We start from the raw sequence: 27,799 nt of genomic DNA on the forward strand, positions 1-27,799 counted from the left end.
TAATCTCAAGTTAAGCTATTTAACAAATGGGCCTAATATGGGCCTAATATGCAATTTCAAATACACTACAACAACTCTGATTTTGCAGCTGAGCTGAGAGAGAGACTGTGACTGAAGATATATTTTTTTCTTTTCTTTTGGGATGATAATTTGTCGTCTTTTGATCGGTGAAAGCTTTCAAGAAATTTGTGCAAAGCGTAACTGAGCAAAAAGCCACAAACCTTATCCGTCTACAAAAAAAAATAGCTCACCGAGAAATTCTCAAGCAGTAGCAATGGAAGAGAAAACGCCGGCGTTACCGATTTCTGAAGACTTATCCCGGAAAATAATCTCTCTTGCCGCCGGTGAAGCGCATACGATCGCTCTGACCGGTGATGGATGTGTTTACTCATGGGGAAGAGGAATGTTTGGCCGTCTTGGTACGGGTAAGGAATCGGACGAGCTTGTTCCTGTTCGAGTCAAGTTCGAGTTCCCGGATCAAGTAGCTGGAGATGGGCCTCGAATCGTTGGAATTGCTGCTGGTGCTTATCACAGTCTCGCTATCTCAGGTGGTTTCTTTTCTTCTATTCTCAGTCAAATTAGCTCCTTTGTCTGTATTTATGTACTTCCCCATTCGTGAAATGAAAAAGTATGTTTGAGTTGTATTTGTGTCTTATACAAATGATGGTAATGTTTTAGCTTAATTAAGTTGGATTTCGCTGATTTTGGTAATTGAAAACTGGAAAGGCTTGTGAGTTTAGTTGATACCTTTATAGGACCATTGTACGGACATTATCTTTGTTCGTGATTATTTTATTTGAAGTTGATCAGATAAGGATCTCTATTGACCATTCTCTTGTCTTTTGTTTCTTTTGCCTTGTAAGCTTTTGGCAGATGATGGCTCGGTTTGGTCTTGGGGTTATAACATCTGTATCCTTTATCTGAGTGTTACAGTTTCTAGCTTTTTAGTTTTCTGTTTTCTACGTTGTCTGCTACAATCTATTGTGTTTTCAATCCTTGACTGATAAATGGATGGCCAACTTGGTTTTGATGGGGACAACTCCTTGGCACCATACTTGTTCAAAAATTTCTTTGAGCAAGGAGGATCTAATTCCTCTCTAAATGATTCAGGTAGATCAGATTTAAAGGTATGGTCCTGGTAACGCTTTAGTGTCGGTCTATAAGTCAAAAGCCTGAACCATAACAATTTTAGTTACGCTTGTTAGGTTTGTTCTGTCAAGGCCGGATCCATGATGTCGCTTGCCATTGATAATGTTGGAGGTCTTTGGATGTGGGGGAATGTTCCTCAACAAGACAGTGGGGCTGAGCCTCGTGTGACTATTACAAGCATCCCGATTCCATTTCCTATACCCGAGTTCCATGGCCGGACTGTTTTGAAGGTAGCATGTGGGGATGAACACGTTGTTGCCCTCGTTGGTCTGGGGGGGATCCACAAAGACACCAGTTGTGATGATTCTGTGTTGTATTCTTGGGGAAATAATCATCATGGACAGTTAGGGCTTGGGGATAGAGAGAGCCGAGCAAGGCCTCAGATTGTGGACACATTTAACCAGAACTCTGGTCTTACAGTCTATGACATAGCTTGTGGTGCTCATCACACAGCTCTTCTCACCTACAGCAAAGAGACACCGAAAGGACCGAGCATTTGCTGGACATTCGGCTTTGGCGAAAATGGTCAGCTTGGGCATGGAATTACCAAGAGCAAATCGATTGCAGAGCCAGTTTCAGAGCTCCCTGAACACACTTATTTAGTTTCTGTAGACTGTGGGTTATTCCACACAAGTGTTGTGTCATCTGAGGGATTTGTGTGGTCGTGGGGAATGGAGAGAGGTCTAGGGTTATGCCCCGATGTCAACTTTACAGATGTGGAACCAGGAGATGACAGTATACCAAGAAAAATTTCAGGTGGTTCAAGATTTCGTGACCCAGTGCAAGTTTCTTGCGGGGCTGCACATACAGTTCTTGTGGCAAATGGTGGTTATAAGCTGTGGTCTTGGGGACGAGGAAGAAATGGAGTGCTCGGGACTGGGAATGTTAGCGACAGTTATGTCCCTACTCTTGTCTTCTGGCCGAATGAGCTGAAACCGGAGAAAGAAGAAGTACCTGATGCTGAAAAAAGCGCATCAACCGAGGAGATTAAACGGCTAGAATCAAAGCTAATGGTGATGGAAAGATATGCAAGCATACTGCATGGATCCATATTTGGAAAACCGTTCAACGAAGAAGAAGATATTCCATATTCATTACGGGTTACCGGGTATTTTGATATGGGCAAAGAGTGGGGAGAGATGCTGGAGAGTGCAGACAAGAGTCAGCTAATGAGGCTTCAAGCTTTCTATGAAGACATGATTGGTAGGGTTAAAGACAAGGTGTTGCAGAGAAGGATTCAAGAGATTATGAAAGATTGTCTTCAATCTTCAGCCCCTAAACATTAAATATCACCTGTGTGTTCTAAAAGCCAAATTAAAGACCTTTACTTAAACTGACAATAGTTGTTTTATCTTCAGTTTATGTGTGTTTAAGTGTTTTGTGCAAATGATAATCAGAACGAGTTTTGTTATTTGGTGTTCTTGTTCGACGAAATGCACAACAGATTACCAGTATAATTAATTAAGTCGACGCTTCTTCATTGTTACTCTTTTGAGTACTATTTTTCGTTTTTTTTTCTTTCGCAAAATATATAATCCAAAAACCAAAATATGTGATGTTTGATACAAGTTCATGCAATTAATAACATCAGTCGCTATAATACTCTTCTCATGGGCTGGTTTGGCACACGTAGCTTATTAAACTTTCGACACTTCATTACTCTCTCCATATTATCTTTTCATTCTTTATTTGATCTTTCGAAACCTTTTAGAATAGTCACATTGTTTGTAAAAAGTCTTTTTGTTGCAATAAAGTTTAACATTACAATCACAAAAAGATATGTGATGTTATACTATGTGTTGGAAATGTTATTTATTTTTAAATTTTACTCAGATAGGGAAATATTTAAATAATAGAAGAGAAAGTTTTTAAACTAAATTACCAATCGCTATGTTTATAGAAGAAAAACCACTGAGTTACTAAAATAAAAAAGGGTTCTTGGTTTAATATGAGATAATTAAAGTAGACGTTTAAAAAACCCCTTTCAACCTTTTAATTTGGAAAATTTTCGAAAAGAATGCTATTTCTGAAAGCATAAATAAAAATGTGTTTTTGAGGAACCGCTTAATTTGTCAAAGAAAAAAAAATCCTTTTTGATAATCAGTCCAAAAATTATCGTATTTTATCTTATATGTTTAAAATTATTGGTACTGTAGTATCACATCATCCAACAACCAGTGCAGGACAAGAAAAGATCATCCAACAACCATTGCAATGTCCTTTCATATTAAATTCTCCAACATATAATATATATCAATGTAATCATTTTTATTGCCAACTCACTATTAATTTTATTTAGAAATATATATACTAGTATTGAATTCGATTTATGTTTGTTAAAAGTTCCAATTTATATATGCTAATTAAATTAGGAGAGTATAATTTACGCATTTTATAAATTCGTACAAGCATTTATCGAAGGTGGGTCTTAAACTTAAAAATGTTTTTTTTTTCTTTTTTTTTGGTGAAGGACTTAAAAATTATTGTATACGTACGCACATTTTACAGTTTCTAGTTAAGAAAAACTAAACATAGTTAGTTAATATTTTTTTGGAAAGTGACATATATACTCATTTATCAAAATATATTTCCCTTAATGTATGTAGATTAATGATTTTCTTATATACTAAAATAAGGAGAAATTACGACATGAAGTGAGTCAACGTAACATACTGTTTTTGTGGGAAAAGGAAAGTGAGTCAACAGATAATTTTAGCTGGAAGTATTAAATTCTTTAATTCAACTATATATGGCCATTTGGATCAACTGTAAACTTTGTTATTTGTTGACAAATAATTAAAGTTACTACTTTTAGAAACCATGGTGTGTTATAATGAGAAACATGTCGTAATTCAAACTCTTTCGTCGTTGCCTTTTTTCTCCTAAATTTTGTAACATGCATTGAATAAATCTGTTCTACCAGTTCTATCATATATCTGAAGCGGTCATACATGTTTTTGTTTAAAAAGAAAAAAAAAACGATAAGAAAAGAAAGGTCATGAGACTCAACTTCTAGTTCTATCTATCTAGATTTGAACCACGTAATGCACGAATACTCTCACACATTCACAGTGTTTGGACACACTGAAACATAACGTAGATTTTGTTTTTCTTTAGCAAAAAAAACGTAGATTTTGTTTTTGTTGCTTTTTTGGTATGTAAAATATTAATTAATAGTTTTCTATTTATAATAATAATACGTACTGATCATCTTTAGCCCAAAATTTAATAATTATGATAACACTGGTGCCAATTTTAACCTAATTAACGGAGGTAGAAGAAACAATTTAAACATATAAAACGTAAAGTGTGCTGGTGCCTATTAGTTTCGTTGTGGTAGGAAATGGTCGGCTGAACCATAGCTTGAGAGGTGAGCTGGCTAGCTTTGGATTGTATTCTCCGAACGAGGTGGCTAGCTCGATTCCGGTAAAAGATAGTGATATAGTGTAAATTGTCAAGTCATGTTAATGGTAATTTAAAATTATCTTCTTAGCACTAATATAGGCCTGTCTACCAACTATTTATATACCTATAATCGCTTAGCTAGACGTTACACGTTGAATTAGTACTCGATCTATTGGCTAGCACTTTTTGCATATTATACTAATATTCAATATTACTAAATCAAGCAGCACTAACCCAAGATATTTGTACGTACTAAAAATATATTAAAAGCATCCTTGAAATAGCAACTGGCAAAAGAAAGTTTTCCACGAATATTGTCTTTTAAAAGACAATGCTTTATAATACGGAAATATTCGAGTTTATAAAAAAAAAAAAAACTAAAACGCTATTGCCATGGGTCGTTGCTGTTATCATTGTCCTCTTCCTTTGTTGCTTTTGTGATCTTTTTACATATAAGAAGAAAAAAAATTAACTATCATATGTTTCATTATAAAATAAAAAAGTATATTTAAACCTTTAACAAAAAAAAAGTATATAGATTTCTTAATAATATGTCAATTTTGATACAGTAAGATAATGGACCAAAAAAGGAGATAATGGACAAAAAGATTTGAAGGCTTGATAATGACACAGACATTTATATTCATAAGATAACGTGATTTCTATGTAGATTGCAATTTCCTCAAACGTCAATAGTTTTGGCGTTTGTATATGTTTTATATATCACATATATGTAAACGCACATTGCATTAATTTGTCGTTTGCAGTTATAGTTACAACTTACGAGTCTCTGAACCGGATGATAATGCCAAATAATTAATATGCATGGCTGACCGGCCGTTAAATTAGTTTCTTAACCCAAATTATATATTCTAATTCTTAGTTTAAGCAGATTCGGTTCTAATGGCCACCGTCAATTAAACTAATCCACTAAATGTGATTAACCTGCCGACTTACTTGATCCCTAGATATTTAGAACAAAAGCATATTAATGGAGAATTTACAAGTGGTTCAGATACCCCTTTTATTTTATATGTATAAAATATGTCAGCATTTTTTTGTAAAGTCGTTTTTGACGATTTTGGTCGAAATCTCTAAATAAAGTAATAAAGGAGTCAATGATTCGTTTTCCGTTTTTGGAGTTTTGCATAGTCCCATCATTAGAGACACATAAATTTTGATTTAAGAATTTCAACACCTCACAAAAGATATGTAAGAAAAAGTAATGTCGGATCCACTCTAGATTTGCGCGGTATAAATGTCGTTTAATAAACCCCTAACGAATTCATTTAATTTATTCGTAAATAGTTAGTGGGGAAATAGGCAGGGGCTACGTGATTAGATTAACATGAACCAAAATGAAATCCAAGTGACAATTATACCAAGGTGAATTAATCCAAAATTAACAAAAAAGGACCAATAACACTAACTTTTTTTTTTTTTAGTGGTCTATTTTTCAAGTTAGGTTAGGGGATGGTTCTAACCTAATCGAATATTTAGTGAGTGTTCGTTTGTATAGATAACATCAATTAATCGGTTTGCTTGTACGAGTCAGGTTACTTAATTCCATAACTCTAATAGCTGAGTCAAATTCTATATAGTTGTAAACCTATTGTTCATGCTTTTTTTATTTTTACTGTGTGATCATAGTTTCGCTAAAAAGAGCGTGGAAGTAAGTGATGCTATAATCCATTAACTCGTTGAATAATGCTACTATCCACCAAAAGAAATATAAAAAGGCAATGTAAACACGTAACAGCCAGAGAAAGAAAATCACGTTAACAACTAGCAACGTAAACATATCATCTTGTATATATAATAATATTAGTTATTTTTGTTTCACTCTATTGAAATCATGGATATAAAATTAACAGCTATACTATAAAATTTGATCAATGTTTGTTCCATGTCCCACATGACTAGCTCTCGTAAAAAGAAGTCGTAAGGGGTAATAAATCCAAAAACTTTCATATGTTCATCAAAACGGATCAGTGACATCATTATTGCATTTGTTTTGGTAACAATAGCCTTTCTATTTAACCCAAGAAAAAGACAGTAGTCTTTATCTTGGACAAAGCTTGTCGTTGCATATTTTATGATAAACAAATGGCATGTTGAAAATCTAGAAATACTTTTAGAGTTTGAAAACTATTAGATACATTTAGTAAAGCCAGAGCATAAATCGATATGTAACCTCGAGTATCATAACGATGACTAAGACAGTTTAATTTCATGGATATTCCACTTTAGACCAAAGTAGTTTATGGATCATCACATTTCTTTCTCATCATGATTATAATTATCCTAAAACCAAGGTGTGGGAAGTTCAAAAGATATGCATTTGACAGGACTAGACATGTCACATTCTTCCTTCTCCCCATACTATGATCATTCGTCATTCATGTCTTATAGACTCAAAATATATTATTAAGTCTACATTTATTTTAGGGATGAATAATATCTAGTGTCAACTAGTTCCTTTTAAAAATTTTAGCCTGTCCAGTGACACACTCTTACATTTTCTCTGTAGAAAAATAACATTCTCATTTAGCTTTAACAGAATTACCCTTGAATTAAAATATGTTCTTTTTAATACTATAAACATTGCACGTTAGAAATTGATATTGGGTGCTGTCGACAGAGTAATAACTATCGGATATTTTCTGCAATGTGAAAATGTTCACACAATTCGAAACCTTTAACAGACTTTAAAAAACTTTCAACACTTTTTAAAGTTTCTTGTTTACTGGAGTATAAATTTCCAATAATCAATATTAGTATGTTCCACTAGTATATATTATACAAAAACATTAGTAAGTTTTCTGCTTTTTCATTATTTTTAGGAACTCTCTATAGAGTTTCTCATAAGTTTCTCATGTGAAACATTGTTGTTCGTCTCGACATTCGTTGATAGTTTTCCTTATATAAAAAAAAAGAATTGCAAAATCTAATGTCTACTTAATTCCGAAATCATTTTAGTTGACGAAAAAAAAAACATAAATCATAAACCAATAAATCTAAAGTCCTATTTAGCTTCTTAAACTCACGGAAAGAGTTTAGCCGCCACAGCGGTGATCGATGGTAGAAGCTTTTACGACACAAGTTCGGCTATTTCTCGAATAAATAAGAGAAGGTAATAAGAGACATAAAATGATAGAGAAGGAACTCCCTCAGGGATTCACGTTATAAGACGAAATTAGTGACCCATTATATTCATTTTAATATTAAACTATATAAGTTCTTGATCTGTACATTATTTTTCGATTGATGATCATAATGAAAATTTGATAAATTAGTCTTTGATCTAACATATCGTAGAATCAGAACCCAAAAAAAAAAATTAAAAAGAGAAGCCTTTTCTCTTTCTAATTGAATAAAACGAGTTGTATGATGCTATCGTGTGGCCTATATTGTCCAACAATTAAGTGGGAAATTTTGGTCATTAATATACTAATAGATGAAATAAAGTATATATTGCATATTTGCATGGATGTATATGTATACATAAGTGGCTGTGTAATGTTTGCGTCAGCTTGGACAAGTTGCGCTCTCGCTTCTTTTTTTTTTTTTTACCCTAACTCACTGTCGACGTTCCATTTATGTCGACAAAACAAGTATCAATAGATAGTGATCAGACTCAAAATTTTCAACTAATGATTAAAGCGAATGTCATATATCTTCTCGTCAAAGAAAAAAACAAAAACAAAAACACGCAACAGTATTGAACTTTTGATGATTTGCATAATTACAATATCGTAAAGTTAGTGGACTTTTATTTATCGCTTGTTCATTCATTCACTTGATAAGACTTGCTCAAATATTTCACTTTTTTCCCCCTTATTTTCCGACAAACAAAAACCGATATTTATATATATAAAACACGAGTAGAGAGTTTTTGTACACGTATCATTATGGTGCTCACACACGCACCCGAACCCAAAGAAAAAACCCTTTCTTAGCTAACACCACAAAACTCAAAGGAAAAAAAAGAAAAGGGTTTTAAAAAAGAGATTAAACATAACATTATATAATTATAGTGATGACATAGAAATAAAACTGTTAAAGATCCCATGACAAGCCATGGCCAAAGTTAGGGATGACTCCGTAACCGTAGTTATCATCTGACGACTGTCCCCACGGCGGCGGATATAAACAGTAGTCTACTGAGTCAGAGAACACGAACTCGTTCCCAAGCGTAGCCGAGTCAACGTCGTAACTCGCTCCAAGACTTGGCAGCTCCACGATCTCACCTAGCTCCTCTGACTCGGTCCTCACCAAAACAAGAGACTCAAGCGAAGACGTGGAAGACAGAGAAGAGGACGACGACGTGGAAGATGAAAACGAAGTCGTCGTTGGCTCCATGTGAGCTGCTTTGAGAGCTGCTGTCTGAATGTCTCGAGGGCTAAGCGAGACTGGTCGAGGGAATGAGTCAGCGAGTTCAGGGAAGTTTAGTATAGCTGATGTTCCTTTTATGCTCAGAGCAGCTACGTCGTGTGCACGCGCCGCCATCTCCGGAGTCGGGAAAGTTCCTAGCCAGATACGTGACTTCTTCCTCGGCTCACGAATCTCCGACACCCATTTCCCCCAGTTCCTCATCCTCACGCCGCGGTAAACCGGGTGCTTACCGGAGTCTCTGGCACGTTTCGTCTTCTTCTCGTTTTTGTCACTCGCTGAGTCAGACTCCGAGTTAGGGACAAGAAGCTGAGGTACTCTCTCCGAGCGGAGGCTGTAGTATTCCTCTGCCATTGTGTCTAGCTTATGCACAAAAGTATCGTACAGGTCTATAATATTCTGATTGCTCTTTTATTGGATTCGGATCCCGAGATTATTGCAAATGGAGAAAATAAGCTTCAGGGGAAAAACAAAACACAAGTTTGAGAACTATTCAAAATGAGGAAAGAAAAAACAGAGCAGTGCAAGTGATGAAGAAATGAGAGAGAAACTTTTGTAATGTTGGTGAAATTTTCTTGCTCTATCGTTTCTCAGTCACTCAAAATATTTATATATGCATTAAAAATATATATATTTGGGGTTATGGGTTACAATTTAGAAGAGAATGGGACCAGAAACAATGCAATAAGTCTATTGAATAAAGGAAAATGGACCCAATGCTCTCTCTATTTATATATTTTGTTTTTCTTTCTTATATATATATATATATATCATACCCCCCACCCTATTTTCTTTATTACTATACATGGCTATTAGTATAAAACGACACACTTGGGGTGGTCACTGTTTGCTTTAATGGTTCTTAAAAATCATATTATGCAACTAAATTAGGAAAGCAAATCATATACTTTTTATATATATATGATTACGAGACGACCATATTTAGAAGGGCTATGTTGAAAAACGACTTTGTTCCCCGCCGGGTACGTAATATTTATATGAAATTGTCTCCGATCATGAACATGTTGAGACTGAGACTGAGACAAGCCTTTTCTGTTTTTTTGTGTGTGGTAAATAACTTTTCACCTCAGTTTTACTGTTTAATTATCCTTTACCCTTATTATTCGACTCATTGTATCATCATCATACATCTGCATTTATAACATTTTTATACATACCTGCTCATGAGAACCCAATCGATGTATGCATGCACATATATATATATATATATATATATATATATATATATATAACTTTTATCTTGATTAGAACTAAACGCATAGTTTCTTGTCTTTCAGATTCGAGTAGGTATTATCCATAGAAAGGGTTTTTTTAATCATAGTAACATACTAATAATTAAGACATCTGTCCTGGTCTCATCTACAAAACAATCTATCAGCCCATTGTTATTGATTAGGTTAAAGTTAGTTCTAAAGAGAGAAACAAAAAAACAAAATAGACAGAGAAGTACATGTTCGTGTAATAATAATACAAATAAAGAAAAGAAGTATGCAAAGGAAACTTCAAGAAATGTCAAGGGACATTAACTTGTTCAATCATGGGACCGTATTAGTGTACCTATAAGGACGAGTTTCTGTCAAACACACATAATATATTAATTCTAAAGTCTTCTATTAATCATGCCAAACTGAAAAATAAAAATAAAAGATCTTCTAACTAATCATCATTTTGCTTTTTAAATTCACAAATATAATTGCAATAACTGAAGTATTTCCAACGAACGACGCTGTTTCTTCCTTCGCCTCTCGTTTCAGCAATACGTATATGCATTTTATATTTTGATCATATGCATATTTCTAATTTATCGATAAATATATGCTAATTTAGTAAAATGACCGAAACTGATCACTACAAACCCATTAAATTAATGGTATCATGCATGAGGTTCGTTTATATTATAACTAATCAATACTGTGATGAATAAAATGATTCATGTATACTATATCACATGGTAGAACCTAACCTACCTATTTCATTAACTTTTTTTTTTTTGTCGACATTTCAGTAACTACATACAAAGGATTTTAATTATATTTAGCAATGTGATACGTGGCTAATTAATTTTAATTATGATAAGATCGTTCAAGCTTCTTTTTACTCATTTCAGAAAATTGTCTTTTAGTTATGAATGGAGACCATCTCAATAAACGAAGCGGACCCTCTTATAAATAGATGGGGAGAAAACGATTTTATATTTATGTTTATTTTCTTTTTGGTCAATTTTATTTGTATTTATTTAGGCAGACAAAACCAAATATCGATATCTACCGACTATGGTTTTATTAGGTATACAGAGACCATAAAGTCGAAATTTTCGAAACAGGTACAAAATAAGCCTTTTGGAAAGAGAACTTTTCTTCTTCTTCATATTCTTGCTTTGCGTTCTCGTCATTTGGTAAGATTTAAAGATCTATATTAGGGTCAAAGATCGCTAGCCGAAAAAGAAACAATTATAAGGGTCAGCGTTCAATTATGAATGCAATGGAAAAACTTCAGATACTTCTGATATAGGTCCTGTGAACTCATTTTAAAGTTTTTACGATTTTATAATAATTTAATATTGTATATGTTTGTGATGGAAATTTATTTATTTTTCTATATAGGAAATTAAGCCACATGTGTTTTAAACTAACCTCTTCAGGAGGATGAAAATCAAAGTTTATTTTTATCTTCCGCACATCAATATTTTTTACTGTTTTTTAGAAAGCTCGACATGTCTAAGTTTCTTACAATATATAAATTCACTCTTTTCTAACACTTAACCTAGCTTCGGTTCGCGCGGACCACCATAACTGCGAGACCACAACGGTATATGTAGTAATTATGCTTGAGGTGGGTTTGCGGAGGGACGTTTCATTGTGTTGTTTTCAGAATAAAGCACATTTAGAGAACAAATGTATGCTCTCTCACCATATGTTCTTCTCTGACGTATGAGCATATAATTAATTTTGTAGTTGATGATATCATGGTGGGTATATAGTATATATGTATACCACATATATACATCACTATCTTGTGTATGTTCATTTGATAGACAAAAAATTGACAGATAGAGAAAAATGAGACACGTCGAGATGTAGGACATTTACTCTTTTACATGTTTTTGCTTTGGAGAGTGGTCAACGAAACACGCAAATGGTTGTCGTTTGGACCCATTATTCACATCTTGAATCGCTAAACATATTTTAATATCTATATCGGATCGATGAAACATGTAAAACGATATTAATCTGCATTAAGACATTTATCTGAAGACTAGATAAAACGTACGGTATCAGTTAATTTAGTCAAAACTTCATTTGTTGTATCAATAATGCTCGCCGTCGAAATGAAATGAAAAAAAAAGGATGATATTTTGGATTCGAATTTGATAATATATACGTGTGAGTTTACATACATATAGCAGAATTAAAAAATAGATATTTCTGTCTTAGATTGGGACTGAGAAAATTTGTTAAGATTCATAGAACTCGTTGTCATGAAGATTTCATTAGGATCATGGGATAAGTAAATTGTACAAATGTGTTGGAAAAAATCTAAAACACCGACACGTAGGACTGTATGATGGAGATCTGGAACAGCAACATTAGCTAGCCGTAAGCACGATTGTTATACGACCAAGTGTCAACCGAGCTTCGCGTTTTAGCAAAAAGAAAAAGTAAAAAAAAAAAAAGAACACTCTTCTACGACTACAATTATTTATTTACACACGACTCACTAGAAAGGAGAAAGATAAAAGAAAACAGAATTATATTTACCTAGAATATATAGACATTCACATATCAGTATTATTATATAAAAGTCGTATTGGGATTGACGACAATGTATGCGTAATAGTTTGATTGCTACTATTTAGTTTAAGATTGTTGATAGATCAGTGTGACCAGTCTAGGGAATCCATTTTTATTTATTTTTCTGTTATAAGATCATTTAATAGGATTAGACCTTTCGATGTATTAGATCATTCTTCTTCACTTACCCTTTACTAATGTATATATAATTATGAAAAGTTAAAAATGATGAAAAGTTAGAAAACAATTTAAAGATTTGTGTAAGAGACAGACAAAACATACAAAGAAAACATGATTCTGACTAGAAAAGTACATCAAACATCAACAGTCAAAATTCACCATCACCATTTATTATTTGCCCACTTCTTCTTATAGTTTTCTTTTATTTATTTACTCCAAAAAATTTGGCAAAGAAAAAACATACTATCATTATTGAAAGAAGATAGATATTGAAAGAAGGTGTATTTTGACTATTGATTGAGAGTGCCTGACTATTTGACAGCTTCAGTCCTGCTGCTTGTTTGTCACATGCAATTGCTTGGTTCATCATATAGCTATAGCCCACACAGTGTCTTTGATCAGTATTGTTCCAAACGGCTATTTTTAGAGGCACACAATACAACAAATCTTCTGATTTTGTTTTGCTAGATTATATTTCCGGCCGGCCGTGTCATCAGAAAAAATGAACTAGCACGTTTCCAGAAATTTAGATCTTAAAGACTTAAACTAACGCTATATTAGCAAAATAAAGAAACATGATATCAATCAAATTGTGGTCAACATGTAAGACGAGTTCTTTGAAGATTTGTTACATTTGAAAAGTGTTCAATGATTTTGAAGATAGCAAGAGCAACATTGAATACAGATGATGTGAATTTATATCTTGAGAAGAATATTAGAAACAGAGATATTTAGTGCAGGGAAAACTCAATCATCAAGGATATTGAAAAGTCCGGATGCTACGTTAAGAGAGATGACGATTTGAGGCAGGCTCATTTCAAAAGTTGTTAGCGGTGTTAGGGCTAAGAACTTTGCTTCTACGCCAACAGCTCTATACTGATTTTTTTATATCATGAACACATCTCAATGGTCCATGGAAAACCTTCTGAGGATCTTACAACAACTATATATATCTGGTCACTTATTCGATAACTTAAGGTTCTTGATCTCATATGTCATCTTTACCTAAATAACGAAACAGAGCATTTAAGTTTGTATGGTTTACACTTTCCTTCTCTTGTGGCTTAGGATGAAATCATCATCATCGTCCTCTTCATCAACGACTTTCTTCTTCTTTCTAGGATCTAAACCGCTGTTCTTTGACGCATATGTCCTTTGAGAACTCTCGGCTTTGCTAGTATACGTTGGTGCCGGTTTAGTCGGTGTCCCCATTCGAATTTGCTTCATCTTCCTCTGCTTTTTCTCAAAGGCTCGCTTTGCCTTATCCGGAGACAACATACCATGTTCCATTAGCCTGTTTCAACACATTCAAGTTTTATGCGCCTATAATGAGCCAAGAAGAACAATATATTAATTTCATCTCATAAAGGAACTTTTCAATAGTGTATTGCTCACCAGAACTCAGCCATTTCGCTTCCTGTTATTTGTTTGGATAAGGATTCGTAAAATATCCTCAAGGGCTCTCTCTGCAGATGCAAAAGACAGAGAAACCAATAAAAAATAAAAAATATAATCAAGAACATGAAAAAAAAGGAAAGATTTAGTAGAGTAATCATTAGATATGTCTTAGAAATTAACCTCTTCAGGAGGATCAAACTTTTGTCCGGGTAATGAATAAACCTTCTTCTCTCTTTTGGCTTTCCCTTTGGCTGTTGCAGCAGACGTTGTTGCTGTAGATTTTACAGATATTTTGGGCTTTGCCTTCACAAAAGTTTTGCAATAAATATGTTACAAAATTCAACCTAGACACCAAAATATCCAAAATCACGTCATGATTGAGACTTTTACATAGATGATAAAAGAGATCTCTAGTAATATCATCAACCTAATTCCAAAATTTCATCGCAGTGACCAACCTAGCTAGATATTGACTCTAATCTTTAACAATTTATCAAATTCAGAGGAATGAAGAAATTTCAGAGAACCCAAATCAGAAACACGCGATAAAAACTTATAAGACAGAGACTTTTTCCCGATTTGGTACCTCTGATTTCGCCGTGACGGTGGAAACAGAGGATCTGGGTTTGTTATCCGACATGATCGGTTTGCTAGAGGTAACGATTTTCTTCTTGTCTTTAATAGACGGATCGATCTTGACTCTGGAAGAAAGAGAAGAAGACCCAACGCGTGGCTCGCTCTTAGCCGAACTTGGTCTCCCCTGTGTCGCCATGAAAAGCTCAGATTTACCTGAAATTCTTTAGTTCAGCTCAGCTACCTTTATTTTCTGCGTGAAGAAGAACCCGACAACGATTCCTAGAAATGTGATGCAATCTTCCGATTCAGTCTTGCCGCTTTCGTAGTTTATGTAGTGAAACGGTAAAAACTGAACAGTTTTAACCATAATTTAAAATTTACATGAGGAGTACCTTTTTAAAAAAAATTCTTTCCTACTCCTAATCACCTTTATTTATTGATTTGGAGATTTTTTTTTTTATAATTCTAAAATAAATCTCAATATATTCATATGAAATATGTTGAATCATCAATCTTTAAAAACATAAAAATAATGAGTTATCTACAATCCGAATTTGAAGTAAATTGAGGTAACAATCCAACTTTATTATATAATCCTGGTGAAACCATATGGCTAAAACGTCTGAAAAACCCGGTTATACCAAACGGAATGAAGAATCATATGAAATATATCATACCGAACCGGTTCATCATCATGCCACATGAAATGTTTTTGAACCTTGGACACCCTCTTGTGCATCTCCACGTATCTTCTCACCGGAATCGATACAAGAATCTTCCTCAGGTTTGGAATCTCCTTCTCCGGCACAAACACAGCGAAAGATTCCCAGTTCAGAATCTCAAGAAACGGTGGCACAAAGTTATCAGAGATAATCACCGGAACGCAACCGTAAAGAATCGACTCCACCACTCTAGGGCTATTCACCTCGTACCCTTTAGCGCAAACGCAGAACCTACTTCGTTTCATGTACCGGATATATGATTTGTGATCGATCCGGTTAAAGATCTTCATATCTGGCTCGGGTCTCGAAGACCAATGGTTGAGCAAGATGGGTCTGACGTAACCGTGTAGGTTCCCGGCGAAGAAGGCGAGGATGGTTCGCTTGGATGGACGGTTACCTCCAATTTTTCCGTTTGGGTTTTGTGCCGAAGAGACTTTCGTTTCCGGCAACGAGACGTCTTTTCCGACCACGAAGTCTACTCCGACATCAGCATTACAGAGTGATCTAATGCAGTTCATGTATGGCCCTCTAGTCTCAGCTGGAGCCTATTATAACAAATATGAAAACTTACATTAAAAATAACTAATCATAAATATCAGATCATTTCATTAAAATCTTTTGTTTTGACTTTTAAACACCAATTTACTTTTTTTTTTTTGGTAGAAACCAATTTACTTATATATATATATATATATATATATATATATCTGTTTTCATTTAAAGATATATTTCCATTTTTCTTCAAAAATATATGTGAATTTCCATTTTTTTCATAAAATATTCTTATTATGCTTTTATACTTTAAACAGACAGGTACACTTTATAGCTTATAAAAAGGAAACTTCAATATATAGTGCAAGCCAAAAAAAATATGGGGGTTTAAAAGAACATACCCAATCATGGCAAGCGGTGAAGAAATGATCAGAGCCAAGAGTTCTATTCCAGAAAGGGTGGTTGGAAGAGATAAGATCGATGTAGTTCCTGAGATACTTAACAAGGTTTCTACGACTATGAGAATCATGAACGTAAAGTTTCAGTTGAAGCATTCTGGAACTGAAAGGCAAGTAGAAAAGATGAGCTTCGGTTGGGTCTTTCGTCAAGAACCTATGGCTACTCTCCATTAGTTTCATAAACCATCCTTCTGATGCGTAAATCCCTTCCATCATTGCCTCTGGCTGATGGAAGATTGGTCTGTCCCCTTCTGCATGGACGTACACTTTTAGAGTCTGCTCCATTAGCTCATAGCTCCTACAAGAGACCGATCATTAATAAACGTATATATTTATGTGTGGTTGCTTGTAGTAGATTATTTTTTTTGTTTACAGAAACACGATTTATAAATGTAAAATTAAACGCTGACGCAAGAATTAGTTCGGCCTTTACTACCCTTGTACTGTATATGCTTAGTTTGGTTAAACGTTAAACCTTTTGAATATGGATAGGTTATGGTAGAGAGGCGCATAAAGGGTATCATCCTTCTTAACCAAAGCTGCGTTCTTGATCTTGTCTCTAGCAGTTTTAAGCTCTTCGTCCACTTTTGATCCCCAACGAGGTTTCTATGAACATGAAATGGTAGGAAAACAGGGGAATCAGCAGAGTTATGAGTAATAAGAAATTGGAACTTATGGTAAAATTATTTGCATACAAGTGAATTTTTTGGATCGTTATGCCGCTTCCATAACATATTGTTCATCTGGGTTATTGATATGACAACTAAAGGTGGCTTTTTGATGTTCCTCTGGCTCTCCTCATGTTTCTTGTGGATTCGAGGATTTTTGGGTTGAAGAGAATGTACAGAACTAGTGGTTTCATTGCCTCTACTTCGCTGAGAAGCTTCTGTTTTGGGAGAATCATTCAGAAACTTGTGCTCAATACTCTTCAAGACTTTAGTTGTGCTATTATACGGTTTGAATCCAGACGATGCTTGTTGAGATGCCAGAAACGTTTTATTTTCAGCACTTTTGGTGGTACCATTGGATTCCCTGAACTCAGAAACGTTGCCGTTTCCATGTGAAACAATAGATAATGGAGCGAGTTCGAAATACTGAAGGCCTAAAACTAAGGCAACAACTAGAACCATGAGAAGAACAACTCTACAAGTTCTTGCTTGGCCTAGGAACCGCAAACCCCGAATTTGATCCATCACAACCTGAAAGGAGCTCAGGTTCCTATTGAACACAACGGATCTTTCCTGAAAACAATTATTAGTTTTGTCTAATTTACCCATCAAAATCCAAAACTAAATACACCCACCTGTAACTATTAGATGAAGTTTAAGGCTAAAAGCTTAAGTACTGATTCATGAGGACTGTTCCAGAAACAGAACTTGATCACTTACATGGACATCAGATCAGAGCTTGTTGATATATGGAGCTCTCTTATCCGAGCGTTTCTTTGAAGTTTCTTGGAGTGATCATCATCAAAAGAACTAGAAACAATAATTAACAAGCAAAGAGACAACAAGACAAGAGAATCGATGGCTTTTAAATTTGTACTATCAAAAGTCTTGACTAATTAAGTATACCCAAAATAACAGTGTTTGGATTTGATAAACCAACAAGGTATGATAATAACTTTCCTCGAATTTTCAGAAGACACCCCTTAATTATCTGTGTTTGATCAATTACGACCCATAGTTTTATTTTCCAAAAGCTGCCTCTGTTTTTTTTTTTTTCTACTACAATATCTTTCAACATTTAAACCACATCTACTATAACCATCTGTTTTCTTACACAAAGTATTAAGTAGTACTACAGCATATACTTATTACCACTTAGTAGTTGACTTGATTAATATATTTTTCTTGAACTTAATATCTTACACAATCCAAGAAAATGTATAAGAAGAGGGCACTCAAAACAATGAGCTTATAGTATTTGAAGTTTGAGTTCAGTGTCAGCGTTTGCATCCCGCACTCTCAGCTCTACAACGTGATCCATGCATTGGAAGATGTGAATCTCTGTATTTTCCCAAAGAGAGAAAATTAATTCCTCAGTATCATTGGTTTATATCTACCTAGATAAATTTTTATACTAAACGCCACATGAAATTCTCTATTCGTTATATATAACCTTACCGATCTTCCTCAACGTGTCCAATTTAAATGGTTTGCGAGGAACGAAACCATACCAATTGGTTAACTCAATCATGCTAACATACATACATGTAAAACAATATAATTAAATTTGATCTACAATATTTGTTTTAGTTGATGAATATACAATATTTTGTTTAAACTGATAATAATAATCACAACAATCAATCCTCCAATTTCCTCAACATGGCCGTTGGCTCGTGCCAACACCATCTTCCTCCTCTTCATCAACGTAAGGAGCAAGATTCAAGTAACAATTACCGTGGCAGTTATCGTAATTACCACCACCGTCATTAGGACTCTTATTAGAGCTATTGGCTCGCCACCGTGCACGGCATACCACGCAGATGCCTGGCCGCCGTCCACGACTCCTCCTCCACGCCAGCATACATTCTTCATGCACCTTGTTCTTGCAGACTCGGCACTTCACCACGGCGACTTCCTTCTCCTCGCCTCCACCATTTTCGCCGTTTATACTTTTACTGCCGTTAATATCGTCTAGACATATAGGACATGTTGCTGGCTCTTCGTCCTCCTCATTTTCCTATTCAAGATAACGAATGATATATGCATGTCAAAATATTTAAGTATCTACCCAACAGTAAAGTAAATTTCTATCAAACATTGAATTTTACATAGGATAATAAAAATGTAACGATAAATTTCTATGTAAAAAAAAAAGATTTAGATTTCTACATGTTTGTTTAATTATATTATTGTAACTGGACATGCAAAATTTCGAACCAATTTATCATGAATTTCTCATTAGGACAACAATTATCACATGGTAAATTTTTTTTACCATTTTACTGGTGGAGGAGGATGAGTTAGTAGTATCGCCAGGTTGAGAAGTGGCGGCCGAAAAAAGCTGAAGAAACCGTTGCTGGAGATGGAAACTGGCGAGGCAGTCAGGCAATGTTGGGGCGGAGAGCAGGCGGTAGAGAAGACATGGCCGGAGTCTCCGTTGCCTTAGACACTTGTCATCGAGAGGAAGGCCAAGAACTCGGATCAAGACAAACAAGATATGCTTGCACGGCTTCTTACGGTCGGGACAAGTACAAGTAGGTGTAGCCGTTAGCGTCACCGTGTAAACGTTACACGTTGCACCAAGAACATGAAAAGTTCCGCCATTTGGACGGTGGAGGAGACGAATTCGGTGGCGAAGAGCTCGAAGTATCCGATCTGCCACCGGTTGAGCCAAGAAATACCGTTGGTCACGGTTACTTACGTACGGAGATATTTGATTCGATCCGACAGATTCCATTGATTTTTTAAGAATTCCGTTACAACAGTTGGGAGATTATGCGATTACATATTTATGTTGTGGAGATAGGTACAGTTACAATCATACACGTCATGTATTTTTGTGAAGATTCTTGGTATGGAACGATGGCACACGTGTGGAATAACGGCGACGTGTAGGCGATCACAAAATACGGCGTTACACGGAATGCAAAAACCTCATATATTTTATTTTTTTTAACTCTTGATTTATTATTTATGGCAAATTATGAGAATTGTTACAACGACGATACTACTACCGACAATTCTATCCGACCTTTTTAGATTCACCACAGATTACAACCCTTTCCTGACGACACTTTCTTCTTCATGCGTAGAATCACGGCGAACGGCTCTAATTGTGCATTGTTATAGATCTCTTGTAAGCTTAACTCCTTAATCTGCAAATTAAATAAATCGCATTACCCGGGCGTCGAACCCAGGACCTCTTGGTGTAGAAGCTTTAAAAACCTCATATATTCGCGATCCAATTTAATTAATCTAAAATTCAGACGTCGTGTGGTTTTCCGGAAGTACAGTGGCACAGCATGCCATTTATTTTTCATTAATTTTTGTTTGAGAAACGTTGTCGTTTTGGGTTAAACCTTGTAAAAACTCAATCCTCTATCTTGCTCGCAGTATAACCTAAAATCAAAATCACAGTCGCATTCGTTTTGTCCGGCAAAAATGGCTTCTAGATGTCGATCTTTGTCTAAACCAGCGTTTACTATGTTTAGATCTGCAATGAACAAGCCCTCTCTTCGACCCAAATCGGCTTCATCGTTTCTGGGCGTCCCTCCTTCGCCTGGACTTTCGAGGTAACTCAACTGATTGATTGATTGATTTTTTTTTTCCTTCCCGACATTTGAGTAGTGGATTTGTATTGGTGAGCTCCCGATTCATGTATTTTGTTAAAGGGTTTGTTTGAATATTGATAGGCCGATTGCTCAGCTGGGATCACTTCAATCGTTGCTTCCATTGTATAGTGCGGTGGCTTCTGCTAGATTGACTTCGTGCCTCGGTATCGATTCACAGAATTCTAGGTCATTAGCTCAGGGTATGCTCTGCAGTGCGAATCCAGGAGTTTGATATTCCAAATCCAAATGTTTTGTGTTTAGTATATCTGTAAGCAACCTTTTTTTTAACTCTTTGATCTTTGCGTAGCTTCGAATTGACATGTTATTTAATCTTGGTTTCAAATTAGAGATTGGATTTTCGTAATTAAGATTCGCTAGCAGTTTATATATAGCCTAAGTAGATATTGCTTTTAGTTGGATAGCTCTGTGTAACTTTGATCCTCATCTTTGCAGAACTGACTATTGACATTCAAGAAATTCATAGAATTATCACAGATCTCGAACTTTTCTCTGTTTCAAACTTGCCCCTTCCCCATATTGGTTTGATCTTTGCTTTGCTTTTCCTTCACATTGTGCAGTTTGATTAGGACTATTGTGGTTTTCCGAGTTTCCTTTTAGTGAACTATTAGTGTTTGCCAGGGCATATATTCATTGGTCTCTTAAACACAAATAGGTTCTTGCTTATCAAAGAATTGTTTAGGCATAAGAATCTTGTATTGGCTCGAAGATGAAAGAGATGCCCTTTTGGTGCTGCTATTTCTTCATCTTCTCTTTGAACTTTTTGTAGTATTATTGATTGCAAAAAACAATTGAAACAAATATGTTTTGATGGCACATATACTAATCTATGTCTCTCATGAATCTTTGCAGAGCTCGGCCTAAGCGTGCCTCGATAATGAGACCAGACTCGAAGAAATTTGGATTCGTTTTAGATGAGATTCTCTGCATCTTTGCTTTTGCTGGTCTAATTCAATCACTCAGATCAGTTCTCTGTCATTTGGATGATAAAACACTCTCTTCTTTAGTTACATTCCAATTAAGCAACACAATGTCTTTTGGAACTTCTATGTTCAACACATCAAGATTGAACAATAATAGCCTCTTGTCTATGCTATTGGTTAAGCCATGATTTTGCTATTCAATTATTATTGGCTAGTTTTAGTTTTACTTGTTTGTGTGTATATGAGTTGTTATTCAAAGTTTCATTTAGGATGGATGATTAAATCTAGTGATCGTATATAACTATCAAAAATGATATCTTCAGCATGAAAGTTAAGCCATGCCCATGAGATACTCGAACCCTTCAGAAACTTTGTATGTAGTGATAATACGACTTGCCGTTTCTTATAATGCACAAAATTGTGTCGTAGATAAACGCCTTGCCGTTTTCTACAATGTAAAACGACGTGACGTCTACTGTGTTTTCAAACAATCCTTGTAGACACTCTCGGCAAATTTACAGCTCTTCAACACGAAGAGAGCAAAAAATGGAGAAGAAGCGTGAAGGAGTAATGGAAGCAATGAGTCGGATCGTATCAGATCCTTTCTACTTCCTCCATTTCATGGCCTTCTTCTCTTACCTTCCGATTCGTAGCTCCGCCGCACCCTACACTTCTCATCGACTCTTCGACAGAGAAATCCAAGCATTTCTAGCGTTCCTTATGTTTTCCGCTATCAAGGTTTGAGCTTACTTCGAATTTGATTAAATCGCTTGAGTTCTTCACTCCCTGATTTATTGATTTGTGCAAAATCGTATTGTAGATGGTGAGGGAGGAAACATGGGAAGCTTTTGTTGCGGATGGTTTACTCTACGCTAAGGTTAACACTCTCGCCGGTTTCAGATTCCGAATCAAAATTGAATTGTTAGTCAACTTTAAGATTCATGTGAAATCTGCTGATACACATTTATTTACTCGCCCCAGATCTTTCTCATAGCTGTTTCGTTGATTATGGATTACCGAGTGGCGATCTGGTTCTCTGTCATATTTTCAGGTGAGCTCAATTCCTATCTCTTTGATTAAATATGTGATATTGTATAGGAAATGCAGATTTCAGTGTTGATTGATCTTAAACCATTGATTGAGTCTTTCTATGTTTGATTTGAATGTTTCCTTTTGCAGTTATATATCTTTTAGCTCAACAGCCAGCATTTAGTAAATTAGGTATGGGATGATTCTTCAAGTTCTTGCTTTTATGTGGATTTGCTGAATCAAAAGTTGTATTCTTTGTAAATTGCGTAAACGTTTGCAGGAACTGCGAAGAAGCTAACACCTATGCAGTTGGAGGATTTGCTGTCTGATGGGAGCACAACGAAATACTGGTTGGTACGTGGGAACTACTGGCTTTATCTTTTAGATGATACATTTGAAAAAACCAAGGAGAAGACTTTGGGTAATGAAATGATTTAGTTGCAGAGAGCATAGCTTACACTCGGAACCCAACAAAGCATGATGTCTATGAAGCTAGATAATACCTGTAGCCTCCCCTTACTATTATGTCATCAAAGTTTGTCTTTCTTTTGTTTAGCTGTCAATCATTTAAGAAACAGAACTGATATGCAACAATTAGTAAAACAATGTCGGAAATTGAACTTTCATCTGCAAAAGGTTATTATTGAAGGCTTGTAGCTACTTTTATGATGATGTGCCTTTCTTATCTTTTGCAGATAGAATTCTTTGCATGTAGTTCTTCTAAGTGTGTTCGTTCAAGCCGATGCTTTCCCGAACTCTCTATCACGTAAGCTTTGTGTATGAATTAAGAAAGACCCCAATTTCACTGTTAGTCTTAAGACACACTCACTCACTCTTCTTCCATTTCTTCAGGTACTCGAATAATCTTTTGTCTTTCGGAACTGTTGATTTTGGACTTTTCCCTAATACTGCTGCTAAGTTCGGAATATCTCTTGCCGGTAATAATTCTTCACTAACTCATTAATTTGTCCAATCTCAAAAACACATCGAGTCTCTGTTGTGGAAGCAACTGATCATATTGTGTATCATATATAGGTGGAATGTCTCAGCTTCCAACATATATATTGTTCGAAAAGGGTGTTGAAGTTTCTCGGTTCCCAGACTTTTATGTCGATGCTGCACCTTCTTTACCCATAACCAAGGTTTACATGCTTTGACAAAATTGGCAAGAAATCAGTTTTTTAATGGCTGCATTAATTCTCTTAAGGCTATACGGCTGTAAATGGAATTTATAAAAGTTGTGTTTATGTGTGGAGGTGGACTGATTGGACCAATATATTTCTATATTTTATTTGTGGCGGAGAAAACGAATAACGGATATACAACTTTCTGGCCTTCGCTTGCAAGAGCAGTATGAAGAAATCAACACAACCATCAAGTTTATGGATTCGTTTGTTTGTTCTTCTATAATGGGCATTTTTAGTGAGGCTCTTCAGAGAAAACGACAGTATTATATTCTAGTGCTATAGAGAGATAGAAAGATTCTGTTGAAATCTTACGGGGTTTGAACTTCAGCGAAGAATTCTTGAATACCTTGGTAATGGAAATATCACTTTCTGACTTCTCTTTAGTTCCATTCGTTGTCATGAATTTTGAGGCTCATTTGCACTCGTACGTCTCTTATTGTGTTGTTTTCATGTGGTATATACCACAACCCATTTATAATCCTTTGTCCTATGTGTGGACTAGAAAATTACCAGTAAATAAGTTGGATCGTGCGTGCGGGCGGCTACTATTCCAAGTATCATATCTTTACCCTGCCAATTATATTTTTGCAAACATTCCAAAACTAATATGTAGTGAAAGCAACAAGTAATAAAGTATGGGGAGCCCAATAAGTAAGTATGTTGATATACAAAAGAAAGCATCGTTATCTTTAAAAGACGTGTGATTACGATTTAAGAGTTGAATGAACAAGAAACTGAATGGTAAAGATGATGCCTAGTGGCAACGTCTGCTCGTCATGTTCCAGAATCCTAATTTAGCCATTAAATAATTTGATTTGATCTCTTGACTCGGCTTTTGCATCTCACTTTCTCGTGTCTATCGTTGTGTTTACATCATAAATCATACTGTACTTTAATCTAACTAATAACTATAATATATATAAATCCAACTAATATCAGGAATACTATTCAATGTATAAGGAAATAAAAATGTACCAAAATAAATAATAATAATAATCAGTTTCTCAAAACGCGGTCAATAAATTAAAATCATTTAATATCGTATAACTCGTAACGGACCATTTATATCATTCTATCTAACTCATCAACGGTTCTTGACCGAACACTCCCGGAAACTCCGTATCTGCACCGTCCAAATCTCTGACTTGGGACCGCTCAACAACACTCCTACATAATCTCGTTAGTTTGACAACCAATGAGGTATATCCACGTAGCCAGTCTCACCATGCTCCGCCACTACATAAGATTAAAGTAATCACCTCTTATAAATTGAGTCCCACCATTTGCCCCAAAATTTCCTGACATTTTCTCTGTTACACGCTTTCCTTCTTTCTCCATTTTTTTTAATTTTCTTACGATTTGTGAATCTCTTTTACATATTTTCCGGCGATGGCGTCAACGTCGGGAGAAATGGAGCAATTGACATCAGGAGCGAGCAATCGGATCATTTTTATTTCGAGAACGCTTAGGAAATGTCTCGTCTTCGTCTTCTCTCTCGTACTTTCTCTTCTCCTCGTTCTCCGTCTCCGTCCTCGTCGCCGTGTCTCGCCTCTTTCATCGCCGGAGGAGGGGGAGGAGGCTGTTCCTGCTCCTTCTAGGCGATGGAGGCGGAAGATGGCATGGAAGCTGGAGGAGGAAGACACGGCTAGACGTCGTTCCTTGGCTGAAGGCGTTGAGATGGCCGGAAATGAAGAGATCCCTTGTCGTTGGAGCAGTTCTTTGTTTTACGGCCGTCGTGGTAACGCTTTGTTCTCTCGGTCGTGGTTGCCTCTCTCCGGCGAACTCAGGTAATTAGCCTCTCGATTTTTGCATGCACAAAATTAGAATCCTCCGGTTAAGTTCTTAATCAGAAGTTTTATCTAACCTTGGTTTCGATTTTGACTTTGAATTTTTGAATTTTATTAATCTCTTCAGGGGGATTTTGATTATTATTCATGGACTCAATGAACACAGGTGAAAAATCAACACTTTTTTATTTTTATTTTCAAATTTAATTCGTCTTACTAAATTCTCTATTATTCGATCAATCTCTCAATCTGTGAATTTCTTAATGTCCAGTGGAAGATATTCTCAATTCGCTAAGCAGCTAAACTCGAGTCATTTAGGTGTATACGCTATGGACTGGATTGGTATGAACACGAGCTTGTTCTGTTTCTTCTTCATTTTCATATTTGTTCTGAAACTGTGGGTCTGAACAGGTCGCCATATGTTTGGTTTGGTCCATAACTGTATTAGGTCACGGTGGGAGTGATGGTTTGCATGGCTATGTTCCTTCTCTTGATTATGTTGTTTCCGACACTGTAAGTTTACCATCTTACAAACATTACTTCTTCTTTTTTTTTTTTTGTCTTTTTTGGTGATGAAACTAGAGAAATGTTCCATTTGAAGTTGTTGATTTAGTGATTTGGTGTCTTGATTTGAATTCTATAGGAAGCTTTCTTGGAAAAGATTAGGTATGAGAACCCGGGGGTCCCCTGTTTTCTCTTTGGTCACTCCACTGGTGGAGCTGTGGTTTTGAAGGTACTTCATTTCGTACCTTTGAAGCTCTGTTCAAGCTTTTATTGTTTACAGTGTCCTGACATAAGGGTCTACTTTGTGTTAATATAGGCAGCTTCATCTCCCTCTATTGAAAATATGTTAGCTGGAATTGTCCTGACATCGCCTGCACTTCGTGTCAAACCCGCTCATCCCATTGTTGGGGTAAGTCGTCTCCTTTGCAGTATTCAAGTTAGATGCTTTGTCATTCTAGGCCGGAGAACTTTGTGGGTGATCATTAGGTCATATGTTTCTTTGTAGGCAATAGCTCCACTCTTTTCATTGGTCGCCCCAAGGTTCCAATTCAAAGGAGCAAACAAGAGAGGCATTCCGGTCTCAAGAGACCCTGAAGCTCTCTTAGCCAAGTACTCTGATCCATTAGTCTACACTGGTCCAATAAGAGTCCGAACAGGCCATGAGATACTTCGCATAACAGCTTACTTGACCAGGAACTTCAAATCTGTTACAGTGCCTTTCTTTGTTCTCCATGGTACAGCGGACAAAGTCACTGATCCACTAGCTTCACAAGATTTGTATAATCAGGCACCATCAGTTTTTAAAGACATCAAACTCTATGATGGTTTCTTACACGACCTTCTCTTTGAACCTGAGCGTGAAGAAGTCGGTCGTGATATCATAGATTGGATGATGAAGCGGCTTGACGATGTTAACGGATCAGCCGTTGGCCTCTGGTAAAATATCAAATGGCGAAATATCAGAGGTCTTCCTCTTCTCTAGGTAGTTGTAATACAAATGGCGTGTTTGTAAAATCAGAAGCCGAATGTAGGAAATACAAATATGTATAATGGGTTTAATCTTTGAATTGTTTGATTATTGAAATTTTCCTTACAATGGATGAAGATAGATATGCATGTGAATGCATACTTCATAAGTATATATTATCATTGATTTTGTTTTCCTTGCTCATTTTGTTTCCTAACAATGGATGAAGATAGATATGGCTTCCTTACAATGGATGAAGATGGATATGGTTTCTTAGTATAAAGAGAGCATGTTAGTGATTTCTCAGCTGTTTGACATGGCTAGTATGTAAATTATAATATGTGTTGGTGGTAAAAATTAACAGATGTAGCTAGAGACATGATATATAGTGTATTAGTGTGGAGACTCAGAGAAAAAGGTCGTCGTTTAGTATATCTATATAGAAAGGATAACCAGAGAAAGTCATGGAGTAAAATCTTCTTAATCCACACGTAAGAATTGATTTTTCTCTGCTAATG

At 35.7% G+C, this 27,799-nt stretch overlaps 8 protein-coding genes across 13 annotated transcripts; 4 read left to right on the plus strand and 4 right to left on the minus strand.

The window, feature by feature from the left end:
• The first annotated feature begins 109 nt into the window (after positions 1-109).
• Positions 110-2,560, plus strand: LOC17884071 (ultraviolet-B receptor UVR8). Of its 3 annotated transcripts, none has more exons than XM_023780774.1 (4): positions 110-548; positions 874-909; positions 1,012-1,127; positions 1,206-2,560. In XM_023780774.1, the coding sequence occupies exons 1-4, from the start codon at positions 275-277 to the stop codon at positions 2,433-2,435; spliced, it is 1,656 nt and encodes a 551-aa protein (XP_023636542.1). In that variant the 5' UTR covers positions 110-274; the 3' UTR covers positions 2,436-2,560. The 3 variants fall into 3 exon arrangements, with proteins under 3 accessions (XP_023636542.1, XP_023636543.1, XP_023636544.1); XM_023780775.1 differs by having other exon boundaries at positions 400-548; positions 864-909; XM_023780776.1 differs by lacking the exons at positions 110-548; positions 874-909 and having other exon boundaries at positions 1,018-1,110.
• A 5,991-nt stretch (positions 2,561-8,551) lies between these two features.
• On the minus strand, positions 8,552-9,597 carry LOC17883038 (dehydration-responsive element-binding protein 3). The gene has a single exon (XM_006289524.2). It carries the CDS (start codon positions 9,298-9,300, stop codon positions 8,614-8,616), a length of 687 nt encoding a protein of 228 aa, XP_006289586.1. The 5' UTR covers positions 9,301-9,597; the 3' UTR covers positions 8,552-8,613.
• A 4,199-nt stretch (positions 9,598-13,796) lies between these two features.
• Positions 13,797-15,215, minus strand: LOC17882929. The gene is made up of 4 exons (XM_006288984.2): positions 14,923-15,215; positions 14,517-14,639; positions 14,334-14,404; positions 13,797-14,232 (listed from the first exon to the last, which is right to left on the minus strand). The coding sequence occupies exons 1-4, from the start codon at positions 15,106-15,108 to the stop codon at positions 13,980-13,982; spliced, it is 633 nt and encodes a 210-aa protein (XP_006289046.1). The 5' UTR covers positions 15,109-15,215; the 3' UTR covers positions 13,797-13,979.
• A 193-nt stretch (positions 15,216-15,408) lies between these two features.
• LOC17884509 (probable glycosyltransferase At5g03795) lies at positions 15,409-18,130 on the minus strand. Of its 3 annotated transcripts, none has more exons than XM_023780973.1 (5): positions 17,973-18,130; positions 17,280-17,820; positions 17,060-17,190; positions 16,528-16,882; positions 15,409-16,179 (listed from the first exon to the last, which is right to left on the minus strand). In XM_023780973.1, exons 1-5 carry the CDS (start codon positions 17,978-17,980, stop codon positions 15,526-15,528), a joined length of 1,689 nt encoding a protein of 562 aa, XP_023636741.1. In that variant the 5' UTR covers positions 17,981-18,130; the 3' UTR covers positions 15,409-15,525. The 3 variants fall into 3 exon arrangements, with proteins under 3 accessions (XP_023636741.1, XP_023636743.1, XP_006286421.1); XM_023780975.1 differs by having other exon boundaries at positions 17,280-17,825; XM_006286359.2 differs by having other exon boundaries at positions 17,280-18,130.
• A 700-nt stretch (positions 18,131-18,830) lies between these two features.
• Positions 18,831-19,992, minus strand: LOC17882532 (mitogen-activated protein kinase kinase kinase 1). The gene is made up of 2 exons (XM_006288363.2): positions 19,531-19,992; positions 18,831-19,272 (listed from the first exon to the last, which is right to left on the minus strand). The coding sequence occupies exons 1-2, from the start codon at positions 19,990-19,992 to the stop codon at positions 18,910-18,912; spliced, it is 825 nt and encodes a 274-aa protein (XP_006288425.1). The 3' UTR covers positions 18,831-18,909.
• A 653-nt stretch (positions 19,993-20,645) lies between these two features.
• Positions 20,646-22,027, plus strand: LOC17882687. 2 transcript variants are annotated; one of them, XM_006286796.2, is made up of 3 exons: positions 20,646-20,827; positions 20,948-21,066; positions 21,737-22,027. In XM_006286796.2, exons 1-3 carry the CDS (start codon positions 20,697-20,699, stop codon positions 21,760-21,762), a joined length of 276 nt encoding a protein of 91 aa, XP_006286858.1. In that variant the 5' UTR covers positions 20,646-20,696; the 3' UTR covers positions 21,763-22,027. The 2 variants fall into 2 exon arrangements, with proteins under 2 accessions (XP_006286858.1, XP_006286859.1); XM_006286797.2 differs by having other exon boundaries at positions 20,648-20,827; positions 20,948-21,134.
• Positions 22,028-22,129: 102 nt separating this feature from the next.
• Positions 22,130-23,993, plus strand: LOC17882200 (thioredoxin-related transmembrane protein 2). The gene is made up of 8 exons (XM_006288460.2): positions 22,130-22,545; positions 22,628-22,684; positions 22,789-22,858; positions 22,987-23,028; positions 23,117-23,190; positions 23,532-23,602; positions 23,689-23,774; positions 23,872-23,993. The coding sequence occupies exons 1-8, from the start codon at positions 22,354-22,356 to the stop codon at positions 23,991-23,993; spliced, it is 714 nt and encodes a 237-aa protein (XP_006288522.2). The 5' UTR covers positions 22,130-22,353.
• A 1,330-nt stretch (positions 23,994-25,323) lies between these two features.
• LOC17884526 (monoacylglycerol lipase) lies at positions 25,324-27,485 on the plus strand. Its single transcript, XM_006286453.2, has 7 exons — positions 25,324-25,810; positions 25,938-25,976; positions 26,082-26,152; positions 26,259-26,323; positions 26,454-26,543; positions 26,631-26,723; positions 26,820-27,485. Exons 1-7 carry the CDS (start codon positions 25,413-25,415, stop codon positions 27,252-27,254), a joined length of 1,191 nt encoding a protein of 396 aa, XP_006286515.1. The 5' UTR covers positions 25,324-25,412; the 3' UTR covers positions 27,255-27,485.
• The last annotated feature ends 314 nt before the right edge of the window (positions 27,486-27,799 follow it).

Source organism: Capsella rubella, unplaced genomic scaffold (assembly GCF_000375325.1).
Source record: "Capsella rubella cultivar Monte Gargano unplaced genomic scaffold, Caprub1_0 scaffold_6, whole genome shotgun sequence".
NCBI classification, from domain to species: domain Eukaryota; kingdom Viridiplantae; phylum Streptophyta; class Magnoliopsida; order Brassicales; family Brassicaceae; genus Capsella; species Capsella rubella.

What these genes read in the sequence shown, in the direction of transcription:
- LOC17884071 (XM_023780774.1), top strand. Translation starts at nt 275, where the DNA reads ATGGAAGAGAAAACGCCGGCGTTACCGATTTCTGAAGACTTATCCCGG. An exon ending in TCACAGTCTCGCTATCTCAG is followed by an intron (nt 549 to 873) that starts GTGGTTTCTTTT and finishes AGCTTTTGGCAG; the next exon opens with ATGATGGCTCGGTTTGGTCT. An exon ending in GTCTTGGGGTTATAACATCT is followed by an intron (nt 910 to 1,011) that starts GTATCCTTTATC and finishes ACTGATAAATGG; the next exon opens with ATGGCCAACTTGGTTTTGAT.
- LOC17883038 (XM_006289524.2), bottom strand. Translation starts at nt 9,300, where the DNA reads ATGGCAGAGGAATACTACAGCCTCCGCTCGGAGAGAGTACCTCAGCTT.
- LOC17882929 (XM_006288984.2), bottom strand. Translation starts at nt 15,108, where the DNA reads ATGGCGACACAGGGGAGACCAAGTTCGGCTAAGAGCGAGCCACGCGTT. An exon ending in CCGTCACGGCGAAATCAGAG is followed by an intron (nt 14,640 to 14,922) that starts GTACCAAATCGG and finishes ACTTTTGTGAAG; the next exon opens with GCAAAGCCCAAAATATCTGT. An exon ending in AGCGAAATGGCTGAGTTCTG is followed by an intron (nt 14,233 to 14,333) that starts GTGAGCAATACA and finishes GTGTTGAAACAG; the next exon opens with GCTAATGGAACATGGTATGT.
- LOC17884509 (XM_006286359.2), bottom strand. Translation starts at nt 17,861, where the DNA reads ATGGGTAAATTAGACAAAACTAATAATTGTTTTCAGGAAAGATCCGTT. An exon ending in ACGATCCAAAAAATTCACTT is followed by an intron (nt 17,191 to 17,279) that starts GTATGCAAATAA and finishes TCATGTTCATAG; the next exon opens with AAACCTCGTTGGGGATCAAA. An exon ending in TCACCGCTTGCCATGATTGG is followed by an intron (nt 16,180 to 16,527) that starts GTATGTTCTTTT and finishes TTGTTATAATAG; the next exon opens with GCTCCAGCTGAGACTAGAGG.
- LOC17882532 (XM_006288363.2), bottom strand. Translation starts at nt 19,992, where the DNA reads ATGGAATCTGTCGGATCGAATCAAATATCTCCGTACGTAAGTAACCGT. An exon ending in CCTCCTCCACCAGTAAAATG is followed by an intron (nt 19,273 to 19,530) that starts GTAAAAAAAATT and finishes TATCTTGAATAG; the next exon opens with GAAAATGAGGAGGACGAAGA.
- LOC17882687 (XM_006286797.2), top strand. Translation starts at nt 20,697, where the DNA reads ATGGCTTCTAGATGTCGATCTTTGTCTAAACCAGCGTTTACTATGTTT. An exon ending in CCTTCGCCTGGACTTTCGAG is followed by an intron (nt 20,828 to 20,947) that starts GTAACTCAACTG and finishes GAATATTGATAG; the next exon opens with GCCGATTGCTCAGCTGGGAT.
- LOC17882200 (XM_006288460.2), top strand. Translation starts at nt 22,354, where the DNA reads ATGGAGAAGAAGCGTGAAGGAGTAATGGAAGCAATGAGTCGGATCGTA. An exon ending in TTATGTTTTCCGCTATCAAG is followed by an intron (nt 22,546 to 22,627) that starts GTTTGAGCTTAC and finishes ATCGTATTGTAG; the next exon opens with ATGGTGAGGGAGGAAACATG. An exon ending in GCCAGCATTTAGTAAATTAG is followed by an intron (nt 23,029 to 23,116) that starts GTATGGGATGAT and finishes AAACGTTTGCAG; the next exon opens with GAACTGCGAAGAAGCTAACA.
- LOC17884526 (XM_006286453.2), top strand. Translation starts at nt 25,413, where the DNA reads ATGGCGTCAACGTCGGGAGAAATGGAGCAATTGACATCAGGAGCGAGC. An exon ending in CCTCTCTCCGGCGAACTCAG is followed by an intron (nt 25,811 to 25,937) that starts GTAATTAGCCTC and finishes TAATCTCTTCAG; the next exon opens with GGGGATTTTGATTATTATTC. An exon ending in ATACGCTATGGACTGGATTG is followed by an intron (nt 26,153 to 26,258) that starts GTATGAACACGA and finishes TAACTGTATTAG; the next exon opens with GTCACGGTGGGAGTGATGGT.